The following is a 21,897-nucleotide window of genomic DNA, read 5'->3' as shown; positions in this document are numbered from 1 at the left end:
TCGTACCTTTTACACTATACAAATTTATAAATTATTTTAAATTTTTGAAATATTTTAGTTCCTGAATCTCTCAACAGATGGCGACATTGATTTTAATAGTGACGTACAGTACAGTAGAAAGTCGTTAATCGGAATCAATTGGGGACTGGGGTTGTTCAGATTAGGGATTTGTTCGGATTACCGATTATGTACGAAAAAATATTTTAACCTATCCGATGTTGAAATTTTTTCTCCGTTGCGTGTCGCTTCGTGTTGAATTTTCGTCGATTTTAAGCCTAACGAAAATTTTTATAATAATAATCGAGGCTATCGTATCGTTAAAAATTATTTATTTATTTTGTACAAACAAAATAAATATATTGAAGAATATAAAAACATGAAAATTATACTTTAGAAGTAAATCTAGTATCAAAAACGTTCGATTCAGCACGACACAGTCCGACTAAAAATCGTTCCGATTACCGGGGTTCCGATTAACGACTCTCTACTGTACTTTCCTCGTACTTTCAGCCAATAATAGCGTTCGGCGACACAAATATTTTATAACAGAATAAAATACAGAAAAACGACTAAAAATATATGAAAACAATTATAATAAATCATTTTTAATTTAAAAAATAATAATCATAATAAGAAATTGCAATTTATTACGTACAAATTTAGTAATTTGAGTTCCAAGTGTGATCATTAATCAATGTAGGGAAAACAAAAGGAATCGTGACAAATCAATTATAAGTGTTGATAACAATGAAGAAAAGCAATTTTTCATTCACGAGAATGATGTTAAGTGTTATTTATTAATGGCATCATCAACAAAAATGACAAACAATTTCAGCTTTGTCATCATTCATAACCCACTTCACATCTATGTCAAATTCACTTGCAAATATTCGTGTATAGTTCTTTAATTCTTTCCAAGTACCTTTACAATAAATTTACAGAACATTTTAGAAGGATCTTCTAAAAAATTTACATAATAAATATTAATTCGTTGCATTAAAACTGATGTTAAAGAAAAATATACGAGATGGATTTCATAATTTGAAGCATTTCCTGACATTTATCTATGTCTGTCCTTCACGCTCTACCTCAAAAGTCATTTTTACACAGCACTGATTGGCTTGCTCACTTAGAATTATGTTTCTACCGCTTGTACTAATGATTTATTCATGCAAAAGTATGCTTTTAGTACTTATTCTACTATTACAAGAAACTTGCTTATAATCAAGTGCATGTTTATAGTGCTTATGGCAATTTGTTAGCGTAGAAGCTCTGAGTGTGTAAACTGACATCTTTTCAAGTGAACAAGTTCTATGACACGTACACAGGATCAAATACGTGTTTAGTACGTGCACACACGTGTGTAAACTGTTATCAGATATTAGAAACACTCTTCTATGTGTACAAATCATCAGTACAGATACAAGAAACGTATTACTACGTGTACGTGGAAACACTAGAAACACGTTCTTAACATATAAGCTATCGTATAACAATTAAAAATTAATTAATTTGTCTGTATTTACAGTCATCTAAGCGCTCCCCTGTAGAGAACTCACTCATGTACAGTAATTCAATATAACAACACGTAACGACCTTTAACATCTGTTTAATGAGAAACAATAGTTGTATAGAAACAGATGTTTCTAATTCAAGACTTAATTATCGTTTAATTGCATTTAACAATACAATTATCACAGATGTATTAATTTTAGAATATTTTTTAATAGTTTTCAATAAAAAATAAGTTACATATCGATATACGAGTTCATATAAAACGTATAAGGTAGACAGTATCGAGAACAACTCCTATAGGATCTTACACATGACTAATCTTCACTAAATTATATTGTGCAATGTATAGTATAATGAAGTGGCGACGCGTAAATGCCACTGTAAAATTAAATTCGCGAATTAGCTACAGAATTTTAGTGTTGCTAAAGCAGTACCGTAAGCAGCATCCGCATCATTCTTATATTCAACGGGTAGGCTGTAGTGTGATTCCACCTCTCTTCTAAGGACGGAATTCTTAATAAGTGCCATACCATTACACACGATTCTTTCGATACCCGCTTCTACAAGCTCCTCCTTAGACATCATGGAATGTAAATTCCTTACAACACCCTTACAAAGTGCTCTAGATACCTTGCCTAATGTTAAACAAAGAGGATCTATGTGTGATACTAAAGCCCTATCTTCTGGTAGGTGCCTTTCACCAAACAGGGTTGGTACTATGACCATTTCTGACTCGGCATTAGCATCATCGATAGCAGTGTCTTGTATCCGCTCCCAGATTTTACTTTCTGGCACCCCCAATCCTGTAAAAATCAGTAGATTTTGGTGTTAAAATCAGTTATTTTCTTAATAATTTGTTGAAGGAACACTTACCTAATTCGTGTGTCCATTGCTGTAACATTCTAACGAACACGGCCAACACGTTGCCACCATTAAGGGATGCAGCAACAGCTAAGTAGCGACCATTAAAATATGGAAAGTACTCGATTGCGGATGAAGATTGGCTCAAAGTGGGTTGGAAATCTTCTGGTTTGATGAAAGACAGCTGAGCGGATGTGCTGATATTCAACACTGAAACAGAACAGATCGGGTTATTTTAGTTACATACTTACACATGAAGGTTCGTGTTTCTCATACCTGCATCAGTTTCGTTAGCCATGCTACACACTACAGAACTCTGAAGATCACCCCAGGCTGCAAACACGGGTGTACCTTGTGGTATGCCATACCAACACGATGTGGTTTGACCAGCTAATTGACCAGCATCTACCACATCAGGTAGCAAGTCAATAGGGAATCCAGCATCTTTTAATCTAGAATAAAAAAGGTTTTTTAATGTTTTCTTTTAGAAAGTTTATTAAATTATTCATCCTTTAAAAATACATTTGCTAATGTAAATATTCTAGAAATTATTTATTTTTACTAAAAATATTTATATAGAAGACGAGGAGTGAAGTGTTTTCTTGTAAAGAACGAGCTGAATACTCCTCAATTAACGCATTTTCATGCTAATTTTTAACATTTTTTATAATTAATTTAATGCTTATTTATTATTTAATAATTTAAAATTAATTTTCTAATAAATTACTGTATTTTTCTCTCAATTGATCAAATTAAACACATGACAAGTTAACAATTTCGATTGTAGATAGAAGCAACTTTGGATCGATATCTGAGAGAATTAACGTAGAAATTTTAAATTCTGTATTTAAACATACGGAAAAATCTAAACAAGTTACAAAATTCTTAGAAATAAACCACGTAAATTGATTTTTTTTTTTCTCTCTTTTATTTATAAGTGCTAGATGCTCCTTCAGAAGTATTACTTATTTGTTAGAAGGGCTGCATTCTGTAGATAAGAACTAATCGAATTCTTCTTAAAAAAGCAACTTATTTCTGTTATTTTTAAAATATTTTCCTGTATTTTTATAAAATAAATTGATTCATACATTTTGCTTTGGGCGTCTGCCTAAAGTTACGTTGTAACTAATAGAACGCTGTAAAAATAGAATTGGGAATGAATTCGATAACTGTTATAGATATTCAAATTTGCAAAAATAGAATGAGAATTTCCCCTTCAGAAGACTTTTTTTTGATGTAAATTGTGAAAAAATTCAGAAATTTCTTACGAATTTTAAAATAAATTTATGTCGGAGTTGCGTGAGAAAATTACGAATTTTCACATTTTTTTACCTAGAAATTATTTCCAGAATTTATGAATTCTAGAATATTCTAGAAAAATTTTTATATTGTTTTGTCTAGAAATTTTTTCTAGATTTTATGAATTCTAGCACATTCTAGAATTTTTGATATACAATCTATTTTTATATTCTGTACGCTAAGAATATATTCTATAATTTAGAATTTAATTCTAGAAAACTTTTTAGATAAAGAATATTGAGTTTTTCTATATGTAGACAGTTATATCTAGAAAAAGTCTACTATAAAATTCCAAAATTCATTTTTTTTACAATTTAATCTATAGTTTAGAGATGTAGAATGTTTAAGAAAAGTTTATTTGTGTAACATTTCTAGTGTTTTCAACACTTTAATAACTTTTTAAATTTTATTCTGGAACATATTTTCTACAGATTAATTTATTACAGAATTTCTAGTACCTTATATATATACAGTATATTTCAGAATTTCTTCAGTATGGTTTACTTTAAAAATGATTTTTCTAATGTTTATTCTATTATAACCATTTTTAGAATAAATTTTAACGTAACATTTCCTAAACATCTCTGGAGTTTATTCTAGAAAAGTCCTTTCTACAATTTTCTGTAATATATTTATGTAATATTTTAAGCATTTCTGTTAACGTTTATACGCACAAAAAGATTAATCTAGAACATATTCTAGAATAAAAAGAAAAGAAAAAAGATCAAAGTTAAAGGTCAGTTAAGGAGAAGATCACCTGAAAGAACGAAGATAACGTCGACATTTACGAGTTGATTATCTACAGGCTGAGTTTTATTGCCAATAACGTCACTCCGTGTTACTGTATCTTATCAATTTCTTGTAGACATACTTTATACACCAGCCCCTTACATGATAAAAGTGAGATTAACCTTTGCAACGGAGACATATGCAATTCCTGCATCAAACATCCGGAATTTCATACTGAAGGAAGATTATATCTGTCTTCTATATCATGAATTATTACCCCGTTATCATTTACTATGTCACAAATGTGTACGATATTTAATCATTACGTTAGCAATTAGTCTGTCCATAACTCTATACATCACTTGAATTATAAATCGTAGCTAATTACTTTAAGCAAAATTAGTTTAGTTTTAACAGTAAGAGAATGTTTTAATTGTTTCTTCAATTTTTAGCTGTTTTAAAACGATAGAAGGGCTGTTTAAATGAGTAGGCGACGCGACGCGACGCGACGCGCCGGGGCGTGGCGTAACTGTTGAACAAAAATACATAACGCCGCCTAAAGCAAGACCGAAAATATTAATAGAAACTAAATTTTTGACCGGTAGCACTCGTTTTATTATAATAATTTTTTAAAATATTCATTTATTCCGATTTATGAATTAATAAAAGTTAGCTCACGCCAAGTCGCGAAGGCCAATATCTCTCACGAATTATCGATTTTGGAAAAAAATACGCCAAAATAGTGTTATTTGTAACGTTAAATGAACTATTTTTGGTTTCTTCCACAACATTTCATCAAAATGTGATGGAAGAAACCAGTTTAAAGGATATTAAGTTGCGCCGCGACGTCGCGACGCGTACATTTAATAAACACAAAGCGACGAAAGAAGGAAGTTAAGCGATAAAACATAAAATTTTGTATTTTCGTCAAGATCTTATAAAAAAAATATATAAATTTTTTTTCTAAATGTTTAATTATAGAATAAATAGTCTACAAGATTTATTCGAATAAAATACATATTTTTCTTGAATTTGTCAGCATCTTTAGATAAAGATGCATCATTATCCATCACGAAAAGATGCTGAAGAGGAAGTTTTCTCAAGGGAAAAAATGTTAAAAATTTCATAAAGTATTTTTCCAAAACTCTTTCATTACTCTATATAAATTACTTTAAAAATTATTTTAGAATAAAATTACTTATAAATCATTTTAATGATTTAATTTAACAGCATTTTTATAGACGTATCGTAAAAGTGATTTAAATTAATTTTTATGACAGATTTATTAAGATTATGTAGTAAATAATTTTAATTTTTAATTATCTTAATAATCATAAATTATCATTTTTATCTTAACTAAGTTTTAAAACTTTTTTCTCGAAATAAAAAGAAACGATTACGAACATTTCTCAACCTCTCATCCTTTAGCATAGTAAAACATTGAGATGCAGATCAAAATGTAGTTCGTAAACTACACGTTGAAAAATAGTTTAATAATTAGTTTTTTTTTTCTATAATTTAATTGCTATTCTTGAGCAATTTTTTGGTCTAGAATAATTATTTTCGGTAATTTGATTTGAATTTTATTGGCATTCTTCGAGAAAAAATGAAAAATTAAGTGGAATCTAACAGCAATTGTTTAATCGATCTCTTCTAAAGTGAGATCAATTATGTGCGATAAAAATAACTTGTAATTTTTTGAATTTTTTATATATTAACGTATTTTTGTTCATATAAAATATAGGAGTTACATTCAAACAAAGATGTACACACACCTAAACATACACATAAATACGTAGAGACACATTAAACATTAAAACTTACGCATAAACACAAGCAAGCATACATACAAACACATTGAAACTCAGTGAATATTCAAACAAACGCCTAACACATAAATACACCTAAACACACGGACGCACAGAAATTCACAGAAGTACATAAAATATACAGGACACACACGCACTAATACACACTATAAACACGTACTGTACAAATACATATAGACATAAGAAAACATACAACAATAAGAGAATTTATTACAGGTTAAGAAAATATATTAAAGAAAATCAATAAATGACAGGAGGGAAAAAAAATCATAATTTCTCTTTGCTCCTTCTGTTCCTTCATATTGTTTGAATCGTTGTGTTTCTTCTACCAGTAGCAAGAAACGGGGATAAAGTTCAAAGATGCGCTGAAACGAATGAATTAATTCAGGATTTGTTATAATTTTTTACATAAATTGAAGGGAAAATAGCAAGATTTGTTGACTTTAAACAGATTAAACTCGAGAATATAAATTATTTGTAGATAAACGATCGAACAACTCAATAATGCAATCGATAAATATGTTATTTTATTCTGCTGCCATTCCACCGATCTAACTGTATTTGGATAAAGATTTTGTTAGGAAAATTACAGATAATTCAATAGAAAAAGCATAAAAATAAAAGAATAAATGGAATTCAAGCGTACAGATTATTGCTAAAAATTCGAATTTAAAATCATTAATATCAGTCATTAAACCAGTCGAGGATTAAGATCAAATTACGATCCAATTATGCATTAATTAAAATCACGGGTTCGTTCCCCACGTTTACGATCGAATCCACGATTTATTCGCGCAAAGTTTTAAGTCGTGGGTTCCGATCACCGAACGATTGATTTGATGCAACTCGTGATATTCGGGACTAAAACATTTATCAAACAAGATGCGGAAGCAAATTTGGGACCGAACCCGCATTTAAATTGTTTCCAAATATTTATTAAATAAATATTTTAACCTCGAATAAACATAAACTAAAATATAAATCATATGAACCATCAAAAATCACGATTCAATAAGAAAAGTTATTGTTATATAAGCCGAATGTGAGCGCAGGATCGATTGAATTCTATAAAATCCGATCCTTCCAAGACAGGAAGAAAATTCAAAAAATAAATTACGACACCGGATTTGTCAGACACAAAGCTGCTGTGGAAGGAAATGGATTTTTTTTTTTTTTTTTTTTACATTTTATAACATCCCGAGGCTGTTATAAAAGCGCCGTTCCTTACAGAAACACGTGTCAGTGTTGTTAAGAAATCTCAAATCTATCTTAAAAAACACTATTAACGACAATTTAACGGATAAAAGTATCCCTTAACTTGATTAGATTTACAAAAAATGTCACCATTACTTCAATTTAAATTGATAAGAGGTTTAAGTCTCCTGAAGCAATACTGAGTTAATGGTTACCTTGACAATGACAGTATTTTCTATGCACGTATACAGAGGAATGTACTGTACTCTTACTTAACACTGGTATGGATCATTTAATTTCATTTTTTGGGGGTTTTCTTTGTAGTATTTTGGGCTTTTTTTGTTTTTGTTACGTAATTTTAATAGATAACGTTAATAAAGAAGGTTTCTTGTAAAAATTTACGTGATGATGATATATTGATTGGTTTCGTTGCTTTTATTGGCACGCGAGATGATTAAGACTCCATATGATTAGTAGCTATTGGATTGTTTCTTAGAAGAAAAAATGTAGAATGTCTTTTAGAGGAAAGGCTCCTTGAAAGAAATAACATGGAATGTTCCTTAAGCCGGGTACACACGTACCGGTATATCTAGCAGGTATACCTAAACGTGTGAGTGAAAAAAATGGCATTTCTGTCATCTGCACGTTCAGGTGTATCGGACACACGTGCCTGTTAAGGTATACTTGGAAAGTATACCTGGAAGGTATACCGATACGTGTGTACCCGGCTTTAGGGTGTACTGCAATCTTAAATTTTCTTAAAGAAAAAACGTAATTATTCCTTTAAAAATCTGAACGCATAAATTACTAGTAGAGAGTAAAAAGTGTAAGAAGTTTTTAGAGAAAAATCCCGCGAGGAGGCGAGAGAAAAAAAAAGCAGGGAGCACTAGTTGTTTTTTTTCAAGAAGAAGAAGAAAGATGGCTGCCTAGTCGTTGTACATAATTAATAGTTATAATTAAACTCAGTAGTTTTGTTACCATTGCCTTTCGCTTATTTGAAACAATTGTACTGTACATTCCATAAGTACGAGTCGTACAAAAAGCTATAAACTTTTTGACCTTACCCCTTTAGTACGAAAGAAGTGGCTAATTTTATGGGAAAAAAAGATATTTTTTCAACTAAGAAATCTTTATTAACAATTATAGCTGCACGTCTACGCTAATAGTCAATCAAGGAAGGATATTGTGTTCTGCACAGCTGTTTTTAACATGTCCTTTGGAATGTTGGCAATCATCTTTACAAATTGCCTTCCTCTTGAACGTTATTAAAGGATAACGATGAACACAAAGTGAACTAATTGTTCATAAAGATTATAGAATAGAAAGAAAACAAGATCTTTGCAGGAGCAACGTCAATAGTAATCAACTGTGAAACAGACGACCTTATTTACTTTTAATTTGTTGTTACAAAATGAAAAAAAAAAAATATGTCTCAGCTTTTATAAATTAAAGATATTTACTGTTTAAACTGTTAAAAAATAAATTAATTTTGATTCGAAATTATTCTAACTATAATTGGCTGAATCTGTAGTATATCTTAACGACGATTAGTTGAATTTAAAGCGTATTTAATGGTAATTGGTTAATATTTCAAGCTTACTCAACGATAATCGGCTAACACTTAAAGTTTATTTAACAAAGATTGGTTAAAGAAAGATACGCTTACAACGTACGATTTCTATTACTTCAATCAATCACTGTTAAAATAATATATTACGTTGAAATTTTTCTAACATGATACACTACGTATATCGCAAAGGACTGCCTATATTTCTATAGGCTATACTATTATCAAGTAAAATTCTTCAAGTTTTTCTTTTTAAATTGAAAATTTTGTTAATTTAGGACAAATTCTATGACTTTACCGATGTTTTCAGATAATTCGTTGCTTTAAAAGCACGATAGAATGTATTTAAATTTATAAATAAAACACATTACAAATGCGTTAAATATGAAGACAATTGAATTAGAAATAAAGTTTACAGCATGAAAATTAGATCTTAAAACATTAATAAATAATTACGATTAATTTGTTTAATGAAAAAATGAAGTAAATGCCATTTCGTGTAACAAATTACATTTTTTCCATTAAGATATGCAGCATAGAACAGCTGCTTTTATCTTAATTTTCTGCGTAGTAATTAAGATGTAATTAATGTTTTAAGCTTTAATTAACTTTACACATTCCTCGGCAACACATTAATCGCGTAAACATTTAAATATTAAATTATTTAAATATTTTTTTTTTTTTTAATTTCTTTGCCTACAAAGTACTAAAAATATAAAATTCAGCTTTTCGCATCAGTAGCACGAGTTAATGCAAATAAAAATGAATCTAGATGATTTAATGGCACAAAATAAAATCTAAAAAAAGAGATAAATAACTGACTAAAGGCTAGTTTAAAAGCTTGTTTTAATGCTGATTGGCTAAATTTGAAGTTTACTTAACGATGATCAGTTGAATTTCAAATTTATTTATCGATGATTGGCTGAATTTATTTTACTTTACAATGGGTAGTTGAATTTAAAATATTGCTTAAAATTCAAATGTAACCAATTAGATGACTAGAATTAATTAAATTTAAAGCTTAGCTTAACGAGGATTGGTTAAATTTAAAATTTAAACTAAGCTTCAAGTTCATCTATTCATTGTTAAGTATATTTCAAATTCAATCAATTGTTGTTAAATAAAGTTCAAATTGAACAAATTAGCGTTAAGCTAAACTTCAAATTTAAACAATTCTTTATCTAACGATGATTGGTTGAATTTAACGCTTTTCTTGACGTCGATTGGTTGAATTTAAAGCTTAGTTTAAGGAAATTAATTGAATTTAAAGCTTATCTTGATGCTATAAATACGAAGTCTAATAAATTAAAAGGCTAAACTTCTAAATAAACACCAATATACAGAACATAAAAAATATCTGACTTAAACATGAATTAAAACAACTTTTTCCAATTATTTCCTTACAATTTTAAGTACTGATATGTCGATTGATGCAAGAATTTAAGAAAAATAGTGAGTTAAACATTAAAATTCCTACAAGAACTAGAAGCTGAATATATTTCATGCCTCATAAAATTTTAATAGGTGGAATATATATTCAAAGAAATACTTTAGGAAACATTAAAATCGTGTTTAAATCAGGGGGGGGGGAATGTGAATAAATCCTGCTTACGACTGTAATTTAATATCTAATAACACTTTACAGACTTAATGATGCAAATGATTTTTCTCTGCATTTTGATTGAGATGAGGGTCAGTAAAACGAAGATCAGAAGGGGGAGGGGAAGTTAGAAATTTTATAAACAAAATTCCTTCCAAAAGTTAAAAGTTTCGAGAAGTCTCTTTAATTCTTTCTACGATTTTTTCTAATTTTTTCAGCGTTGATTTTTATCTAAAAATTTAACAAAATTATAGAAAATTCATTCTAAAAATTTCTGCATAATTAAATGTATTTTCTTATACAAAAAAAATATATATATATAAATAACTTAACTATAATCGAAACTAACACGTAATTATTTCAAAAGAATTAATTAATGGTTGAATTTTTTTTATTTAAATCAGAGAAAATATTAACAACTCAATTAAATTTCTTTCGTTTTGATATTTAAATATATTCATTATCTTCTTAAATCCTAAATAAACAATAAAAGAAGCTACTTCATTATTCGCTATCTAATAACAAAAAATTCCTAATTTTATTTGGATAATTTTTCCAAATTAAATCCTTCTTTTAAAATGAAAACACGAGTAAATCGTGATAACATTCTTCTTTGAAGGAAATTTCTAGTTTAATTATTATGATCAAGAAATTATCCTTCAGAGGCTGATAGGCTTCACTGCCAAACGAAACTACATAACCCTCCAAAAAAACCGTTTTTGCAGTGTTTTTAAATTTAATTAATAATTAAATGCTATTTAACAACACTAATTTATTCAAAAACGTTAAAATAATAAATTTACAGCTTTATTTACTCGTTAAAGAAGGGGAGATAATTTGGTACTTCTATGACTTTTCTACGCTTCTTGAGAGAAAATATACATATACATAAATTAATTTTAGAAAAATAAACGATAAAATAATCTAAATAATATCAATCATTTATAAATATTAAATATGTAGAAGCATACAAGTATAATTTAATTTAGAACTAGTAACTTACACTTCTGTTTCGTTACAACTCTTGTATTTGTATTTCCTATTATACATACAGTAAACATTATTCATTACCTTATTCTTCTTATTCCATATCTCCTAATATCTAGTCCCTTGCACATTTTCTATTCTGCAGGTTATAATATTTTCCTTGTGCACTTCCTGTTCATAATTCTCAGCATCGTACTGCCTTAAACGCTCCTTATTGCCTACATTTCAGTATCCACACCTTTTACACCTCCTACTACATAAATCTTAGCCTCTACTGCCTTACATATCTACTCCACACCTCTTTACATATCTACTCCACTACTACCCTACAATATTCCCTACTCCATAACCTCTTAATGTGTATTGCCTTAAACTGATGAATCAGCTTTAAACAATGAAAAATTATTATAAAATTCAATAAATTACGAAACAATACAGTTCCTTTATAAGAGTAGGTTAAAAAGCTACATGATCCATCAGTTTGATCTCATATGAGTTATATACGTCTACATTAATAATAAAATTAAATTATTCAGATTAGAATTCGCTCCAAACTCGAGAGACTTGAAATAAAAGATTACAAAGTATGATAATTTCAAGATCTCCCTCTAAATTTGACAATGGTCCTTCTTTTCCAAGCATTTTGACGTAGTAATTACATATTATTATCTGATAATTTAGTAAGACATGAGGGAAAAAATGTGGTTCCACCTTTTTAAATCTTCCTGGTTTAACAGAATCATCTAATGATGTTAAAAAGTCATCACTCTCGACGAAATTTATTCGACGAACCCATTAAATTGTTTCGTATCGATAACTACACGTTCCATTTTTGTGGCAATCGAATGCTGTCTAAGAAGACACTAGAATCAATGCATTTCGCTAGCAATTTTCATGAAAATGATTGAAATTTCTGTGAAAAATCAACAGCGTTATACAGGGGGAAAAAGTCTCCTGTATAACGCTACCGATTTTATATACACGCTTTGCTATAGAGATATTTATTATATAAATGTGTCGATATATAAAGATGCTGGTGCATTTTTTTCCAATACGTTTTATTAAAAAGTCGTATCGAATCATTTAATCTTTATTTTTTTCAGTATCTTCAAGAAAAAAAGGGAGAAACACACGAGATAATACGTCTGTTCGAATGTCTGTTTTCATTAATCAAATATACAGAAGAGGAGTCAATATCATGACAGCAAACACTCGATTTTTTAAAAACTTTTTTCCATTAACTTTCAAAAAAATATCTGAAATTTCGGACATTTTGACAGCTTCCGAGATGAAAGGTTCTTCAATTGTTATTAATGTATTTTTAATATTTTATTTTTTATGTATTTCTTGATAGAAACGTCAATTGATATCTAAATGTGACGAAGAGCTTGAAAGAACTTGGTCTTTTTTTTCTGTTTTCAAAATTCAAAATTGATTTTTAAAACTATTAAATTTTTAAACTAAAATTCAATCTTTTAAAATATTTTTTAATTTTTTGGAATTTTGTTTTATTTTTTGGTAAAATATAGTAACAGATGGCGCCACACGCAGTTTTAAATGTTGCCAGGAAAGTTAAGCAACTCGTTTTTGGAAATTTTTAGAGAGAATTCAATTTAAATTCTTTTGAAAACTTATTTTAATTTATATTAATTTATATATATATATATATACATACACTACGGCTTAAAAATAATAAAATTAATTGAACTTTTTACACTTTCCCGTCAGGCATTTTGTTTCTTCGTGGAGAGCGCCATTTTCGAAAATCATTAAGCACGACAACAGCGACGCCTCGAATTTATAAATTTTAATGCCAAATAATTTAAATATGTGCATTTTTAAATTTAATCTGTTATTACTTATACAATTTAAATATAATTTAGAGTCAATATCTAAAAATATTATTTGATTTCTTAGAGAGCTATTTTATTATAGTGTTTTTTTCCCTGTTGTAATGTCCAAACCAATTAAAACTAAGGTCGGTTCTGTTTGGATCAACGAACACGAATGACTTTGCTATGGTCTCTAGAGGTGGAGAGCCAAATCGATTGTGGAGTCTGCACACGAAACTCATGTTTTTAGTTCAATCATGACCAAAAACAGAAGGCTTTTCAGACAAATTCTATTAAAAGTGCTTTCAAAATGGTGTTTTTTAAGTAACAGTATAGTATCTTATTGTGTTGAATCAACAATGTAATGTCGTATTGTATTTCGTCAAAAACAGCGTACACTCAGTGGTGATATTCGAAATATTTAACAAGGGGTTCGCTAGCAGAAAATTTTTCCCTGACAATCACCGACAAACGAAATGGAAGTTTTAGCTAAAAATAAATACAATACCTTTTCTTGCGATATATCTAACAATCAGTGGCGTAATTGGAACGTAACGAGCCCTGGGAGAAGACCAGGTAACAATAGTATTTTAGTGCTGTCGACCTTTTTTCTTTTAGGCAGAGAAATTCTTCACCGCGAAATGGCACTCCTCGTAATAGACAGATGTCATCATCTCTCGAGATACATCATCCTTTTTCTTTCGCTGTCCATAGCCCGACACGTGTTCCACAGCCATCTTATATTATCTCACGCGCGTGACATTCTGGGATCTCTTATGACTGGATCTACTTTCAAGAACTCTCTTGAATCGATCGCAATTAAACCTCGTTTCGGTCGAGATTGAAACGGTCCAGAGAGATCGCACCAAGACATAGTCCCCGACCTTGCTCACAATCTAGATTGAAATGCTCGGTGCGAACGGGGTATAAGGCCCTAGTTTAGTAGTATTACAGAGTATAATACGTATATTTTAATATATTTTTTTTAAAAAAAACAAACCCACTGAGAAATGTTCCGTCTGTTTAACAAGGTTCGGAAAACTGAAAATTTTAACAACGGGTTCGGCCGAACCTGTGCGAACCCGCTGAATATCACCACTGAGTACACTACTGTGTTAACAGTAATGTACTAACAGTAATGTTGATGTTGGTGACGTCAGTAGTTACTGAGCTGTGTTAACAACACCAACAGTACATTACTGTGCTTCATAAACAACAGCATTAATATATTATTTGCACTAATAGTACATTACTCTGTTGCATCAACCACACCAACAAAACAGTCTTGTGTAGTATCAACAATATCAGTAGTACAATACTGTCTTCTAAAGATAGTACAATACAATACTATTTCAGAAGAAATAAAACGATAAATAAGATAAGTTTAATTTATACAAGAAAATTATTCTATAACTGCTTTTCGTCTGTTCATCACGCTGTATATTTTAAGACAGTAAAATTTTAAGGATTTTTGTTTTTGAGGATTTTGTAAAATCTGCAGTAATATATACTATATTGGACTGTAAACAAAAGATACAAGTACTATACAGTCAGTATTCAGTACAGTATTATTAAGTATATTCAGAATACAATACATAGTGTGTTACAGTATGCATTGTATACTGTATACAGTACGGTACACAATATACATATACGGTATACAATATAGGCTACATTTAAAACCGTAATTTTAATATTATATACAATATAAACAGTATTATACAGCCTAATGTAAGTAGTACATTAGTACTGTACTAAGCACTTTTGAGAAGAAAATAAAAGTACTACGTAAACTACAACTGATTACTATCAGTCTGTTACACACGCTGTATATTATAAATAAAAATACTACAATATTCACAATCAACACAGATAATACTTCGAGTGTACAACGTGAGAGACAGACAGATGCAGGAAAATACTAATTAAGTACTTAATTAAAACCAATTCCGCACAGTTTCCTGCAGCTTATTAACGAAATTTAACATCTAAAAATCCATTTCAATTAAGAGGAATCTCTAAAAAATCACTTCAATTTTAAATTTTTTTTAGGATTTTAGTATATATATAAAGAAAATATACACGTGCTTAGTTAGAAAGATGCCAAAAATCCGCACCTATAACTAGAAAATTAAAGAAAATGAAGCGAGACTAAATATAATTTTTGGCACAGATTGTGATTTTTTGGATGTTCAAGAGGAAAGTGTTATCTAATACCAAAAACATACACCGAAACTAACGATATTACTATAAGACATGCATCAATAGTAACACGAGAACGTAATGAAACCCATTGTTTGTGGGTATAGACGAAAGTTGTGTATTACACCAAAAAAATCGCGATCGAGTGCAATCATTTAAAACCATTTCCCCACTTCAATAATTGAATTATTGTATTGAGGAGCGATTAAGGATGTTAAATTAAAATTCTAAACATATTTCAATTGAAAAAAAAATCATTAAATTTTCCAAAAAATTTACAGATTTTCTAAAAAACATACGTTTATATTCACGAGAAAATTCGTCGAGAAATGCCGAAATTGTATCCATACAATACAGAAAAACCCCAAATTGTGTTTGTGTGTGGGAACGCGATTTTGTTCACTCATTTTAAAGCTTAATAACTCCAATGCTTTTTGTCGAAAATTTCTGAAATTTTGCAGGGAGGTTTGTGTATTGGGGGGGCCATGCTATTAAATTTTGGTGGTTAAAGGTTGAGGGGGTGAAGAGATAAAGGGGTCGTGTGTCGTATCTCCAGTAGGGTCGGACTTAATGACGATTTTACTGGTTATTAGAATTTACAAATTTTTTTTATAAAGCTCGTCTCTACCGTCAAAATTAAGGTTTTTGCCATTTTATAATAATTAATAACATAAAAAGTTTTTTAAATATCATAACAGATGGCACCACAGGCAATTTTAAATGTTTTTGTTGAGAAAGTTACGCAACTTGTTGGATTTTTAGATTGAAAAACAGCTTCGAATATGCGTTAACTTTAGAGCCTTTTAACAGTAAATATTCCAAATACCATTTTTCTAAAATAAATTACAAGATTTTTTTCTTTAGAAAATCTTGAAAAAAACTCGATTTTCTTAGTTTATACTGCTTGGTGGGTTCTTTAACAAAGAAAGTCTTTCATTCAATAGTGATTATGATTAACGCCTTCAAATTATAATATTAAACACATTTAAAGTAAAAGGTTAATTAAATATTCATTTAAAAAAAACTATAAATTTTCAAAGAAAACATGTTAAAGTCGGAGACTAGCACTGAATATACATTAGTTCTAGAGCCTGTTGACAGCAAATAAATATAACTTTTCTATTAAAAAAATCAATTCTCGTGATACATAACGTGTTCATGTAAACTTTAATGAATAATTTTATATAGTGTACGTCTATATTAAAGGACTTTTTAAGAAAATCCTCAATAAAATTCGATATTATTGCAGTTACGTGGAATTAAGTTGGCTTATATTTTGATAAAGCACAGTTAAGTCATGGGTTTTCGGGGTGGTTCCTCAAGCTGGCTGCTCGAAAAGTCGCATGATATCTTAAAATAAAGTGTCTCTAGTAATTCTGTACACATTTATGTACAAATTACGTAAATAAAGCTATGAAATAATGCCAGAGAAATGCTGTGATATGTGATAACTTCAAGGTTTTAGTTTCTTAATTTATGACACTATTTCGAAAGTCATAAACCTTAATTTTAAGGAAAGTAAAACTACATATAACAGTAAAATATAATTATTTAATTAATTTTTCCGTACAAGCGTATAAATATTTCTTCATCAGGCTAATTACTAAAACGTACAATCGACACTAACACAGAGTTTATAGCGCTTCTTACTTAATTAAGCCATCAATTTTCACACCCTTCTTAAAATTCTATTGATCTTAAGTGTAGAAATTTATAATATAATTAATGTATTGAATAAAACAATTAAATAAAATAGATTTTTTTAGATAATAATTAAAAAAACTCGTCCAAAAACACGCACTGGCAGCACGAAAGTAAGTTTTTTTTTAACTAAAATTAACTACGATTATGTAACTAATATGAAACTACAGACAAGAGGAAGAGGAAGTAATTTATTAACATCTAAAAATTCGTCTAGAGTTTTTAAATTCCATTTACTTGCATCCTTTCAATTTTTTTCTCCTTTAGATTACTCCAGAAAAGTAGGTCATACCATTCAAACAAGTGTTAAGTTATCGAAATTTTGGTTCCAAATCACATACCCCTTCCCTTCTACACGCGCTAAAATGTATTTTTAGATGGTTTTTTAAGATAATTTTTTTTTATAATTTACCATTAAAATATTGCTAAACATAATTACTTGCTACTATCTTTTAACAGATCTTAGCATCTGTCTGCAGTTCTTAAAATAGAAGAGTAATGACCCAGAGTTTTGTAATTATTTTGAGAGCTTACTAATTGTAATTAAATATAACCGAGTTAAATTAATTGAGTTTTTGAAAAGTAGAACACAATTAAAAAAGGTGTGAAAGTTGTACAAAATGGGTAAATCCTTCTTGCATAATTGTTACCTCGTTTTTCTGATGTTGCCCAACTTCACACCACCTTAATTTAAATGCGACTGGAAATTCTAAAAACGGATTTTTTAGATGAAATTATATGTTGAACTTCAAAAAAATTCACCCAGTGTTCAAGACCAGATGAATGAATATGTCCACGTACACGTCTAAACAGTTTTTTAACCCTCACCTGAAAAATGACTGTAAATCCTAAAAAATTTGCGAGCTTTTAGATGAAATTACGTGTTAAAATCCCCCCATAAATCACTTCAGATTAATAAATAACTTTAAGTATACATCTACATTGTTTTATTATTCTCTATTGTTTGTACGACTGTACTTTATCCTTGAAGTAGCGAGTGTCTAAGGAGTAGAGTAGCGAGTTCTCGTGTAACCCAGAAGCACTCTATGAATTTATTTTATAAAATTAGCATAAAAAATACATACATTTCTATGTTCCATGTTACGCTGATGGTGTCAAAGTAACCCCAACTGGCAGCATTCTGTACAGACATGACAGGTTTATCCAATCCGCAAAGCATGGTCACTACAAGATCTTGTATGGTACCCGCTCTATCATACTTCTCCAGGACATCGGGCCTGTTCTTCGATAGCCAAAATAACGTGGGGCAACCTTGACCCGTGCTTAGTCTCAAATGCGATTCTGGTGCAGGTAACAAAGCCAGGAAGGAACTGGTACATCTGGCATCCTGCCAAGTGTACAAACAGCTGACTGCATCTACCTCGTACCTACCGAAATGATTTTGCTTCCATGCACTATCTTGTTTCCACAAAACGCAACCGTGCATTTGTCCCGAAATTCCTATCTTGGCCACACGTGATAGGGACTCCTTTGGCAATCTAGAGAGGCAGAATTGTAGGGCCGTACAGATTTTGTGAACGTCTTGTTCGCTTCCTAAGTGTCCTAAATCGCTTGGCATCCTGGCTTTGGTTTCTCGTGACAAGGATTCGCATTTTTCTCCATTCTCTATGTTAATCAAGCACACTTTAACCGTTGTGGTTCCTATATCGATCCCTAAAGCCAAAGAACTCCTCGCCATGGTTGATGAGTGCCGGACACAACCCGCTACACCCGTATTTATAGAGGTGAGTAGTGCTGCCATCTAGTATCGATTTTTCCACGAATTTAGTCGTTATGTCCGTCTAAAATTGTGTTTAATGCCTCATTTTTGGGGGTGAAATTTGGCTTGGTTGTGTTTAAGGTATGATTAATGCACGAAGAACTCGAATAAATATACATTTGTTATAAATATAATCACCTTATTATAAAAATGTCTGTTACTGGGGGTAGGTGTGTAACTTTTTAATCAATAATGGCGTTATGGGTTTTTCCCATAAAGTTAAAATTAACATAAAATAGTATATTGTCTGTCCGTAACGCTCTGTTCTATAGAAAATATTTATTGTTAAATAGTTTAATTTGTATTGTCGCTTTTTAATATTAGCATAATTTTTAAAAAAATAAAAAAATTCTCGTGGTATTGGTGGTTGTAATCACGGCTCAGAATTCACGTCTGTCTGTCACGCTCTGTTCTTTACAGAAGTTACTATTTCTGTTTCTTTACGTGTTCCTATGTTAATTTTTATGTACTGTACAGTAAAACCCCTGTACACCATATGTGTATAGTACCGAATATTTTTTTCTGGTTATGCAGGTTTCCGTTCTAAACAGGTTTTACTGTATATACCAGGGGTGGCCAACTTTTGTGCACATAAGATCTACTTTTTATCGTAAAAATGTGTCGCGATCGACTTGTTGTCATAGGCATAGTCTAAGTGGGGGAGGGGAAGTGTGAAATACATACTATGTTTATACACTGTTTCAGTACGAAGTGCACTCACTGCTTGTGAGTCGAGTCATAACTGCATGCACACAGTTGCGTTCGGTTACAAATATAATACATTAAGTCAAGACATCGCTAGCGATCGACCAAAATTGGCTTGGCGATCGACTTGTTGGCCACCCCTGGCATATACGAGTATTTTAATCATGAGCATCATCTCATCGCTTATCATCATGTAGATCATGCAATAATTAATTATGATGTATTCGAAGCACGTATACAAATACAGAAACATTACGATCTCTATATAAACTGTTTAATTTATCCAAACTTTCAAGCTTCTGTAATTCTGTTCGTGCAAGTGCATAAAAATCTATTTTCTTGCAATTTAAAAAAATAATAATAATAATAAAATTCCGCCATCTTTGGTCGTAGTTTAGAAGCGGAGGAGAGGAACAATGTTCTTAAATTCAGTTAAGTCAAATCAATTATGTTAACGATATGTAACACGTATGATAAAGGTTGCTACCATTCATCAGCGATTCTACTTTCTACAGTTTTGGAAGGAATCCAACCTGCATATGGATTAGATGACAAAATAAAATTCAACATGTCGTCACTTATAATAAATATCCCAAATGGAGGTGAGCTGCAGGCAGAAGAAAAATAAATGGAGACTCATCCTCCAGATGATCAAATATCTTGTAAGGTGTTGATTCATTTGCATAACACTTGTCAATTGCCAGCCAAATCAAATTTTCTTTACCCTCTCCTAGTAGACCTCTTTTATTAGTAACTTCGTAAAATAAACACTAGAATGATTGGTCTTCAAGAATAAGAATAAAGAGCATCCAGTGTCTTAGAAGGAATAAAGGACCACAAAATTTACTGTGCAGAAAGAAAGACCACAAAAGAATAGTAATAATAGGATTCTGATTTTTTTCTCCTACCTTTTCATGCAGGTTTGGTTTTATTCGTATACCATAACGTGAGCAAGGGGAAATGCCTCCCGAGAGGTCATTTATGGGAAACTGGCCCGTTTAGGTATTATTAACGTGAGAAAAACCCGGAAAACTCCGTGGCCAGGCGTCAACCCGTGTTCAGTGGTTTTATCGACTCGGCCACTGTACTTTAACCTTTCATGGTCTTCCTTTCCTGTACTGCAACAAGATTTATACTTCTCACTAGCGTAACTTACCTAACCTTTCTCGCTTTCTGCATTGAAATAGGAGTCAATCTTGATATAACGTTTTTTTTCTGTAGTTTAATAGGAATCATATCAACTATCGTGTTCTATCTTTCTGTACAATAGGTAGGCGTAATACTTCTAACTTTTGTAGTCTTCTTCCCTTGCTTTAGCAAGATAGAAGTCATTTCTACCTCTTCTGTGTAGTGTGGTGTGTTATGCATTAAAATAAGGGTGCTTGTCTTCAAACAGATAAAAAAAAGGTAATAATAATCGAACAATAGATATGTTTTTATTTTATTATGGTTTCTATAAACTTGGAAACAAACTCTCGGACACGAGTTCCTCCCGAAAGATACTGGGACGTTCGATTCAATGACATGAATTATATTGTATTTTTACTCTGTTTCAGAAATACATTTAAAATGTGAATATACTTCTTTGTAGGAACAATTTTTAGAACATTCATCATGTTTCTAGATGGCAGTCGGTAAAAATCCGGGACATCTGGCAACCCTATATTTCTCACACACAATAATAATATACGCACATCACACCCAACAAATCACAGCGCGAACTCAAAACACATTACAGCACAGCACACATTTGCAGAATTCTCTAACTCACTGCCACTAATCTAATGTCATTTGATCTTGATGCCTAATAATGCGATTACGATCATTCTAATTAATTGTGTATTATTATAGAAAGCAGTATATAAACAAACTTAAAATAAATTGCAGATTTAAATTCTGTTACTTAAATTTCAATAATTAATTTGGTCTTTCACCATTTCACCTTTCATTATTCTTTTTTCACCATTTTTACTCTAACGAAGTAGGCTAGCTAATCCATTAGACTAAATATGGCAGACACTGTTAAATCCTTCTTTTGCGGAGCAAAGCTTCAATTTTATATATGAAAATAATCTTAAAAGATAAATTCGAAACTT

The 21,897-nt window shown here is 30.5% G+C and overlaps 1 protein-coding gene across 1 annotated transcript; it reads right to left on the bottom strand.

Moving 5' to 3' along the window:
* Positions 1-778: 778 nt before the first annotated feature.
* Positions 779-19,036, bottom strand: LOC136970115 (sedoheptulokinase-like). Its single transcript, XM_067264504.1, has 4 exons — positions 18,402-19,036; positions 2,653-2,828; positions 2,389-2,586; positions 779-2,318 (listed from the first exon to the last, which is right to left on the bottom strand). The coding sequence occupies exons 1-4, from the start codon at positions 19,013-19,015 to the stop codon at positions 1,915-1,917; spliced, it is 1,392 nt and encodes a 463-aa protein (XP_067120605.1). The 5' UTR covers positions 19,016-19,036; the 3' UTR covers positions 779-1,914.
* Positions 19,037-21,897: the final 2,861 nt, after the last annotated feature.

This window comes from Centruroides vittatus, unplaced genomic scaffold (genome assembly GCF_030686945.1).
Source record: "Centruroides vittatus isolate TY-2023 unplaced genomic scaffold, ASM3068694v2 contig_19, whole genome shotgun sequence".
Classification (NCBI taxonomy): Eukaryota; Metazoa; Arthropoda; class Arachnida; order Scorpiones; family Buthidae; genus Centruroides; species Centruroides vittatus.
Note: the sequence above shows the minus strand (reverse complement) of the source record. Positions and strands in the feature narration are given on the sequence as shown.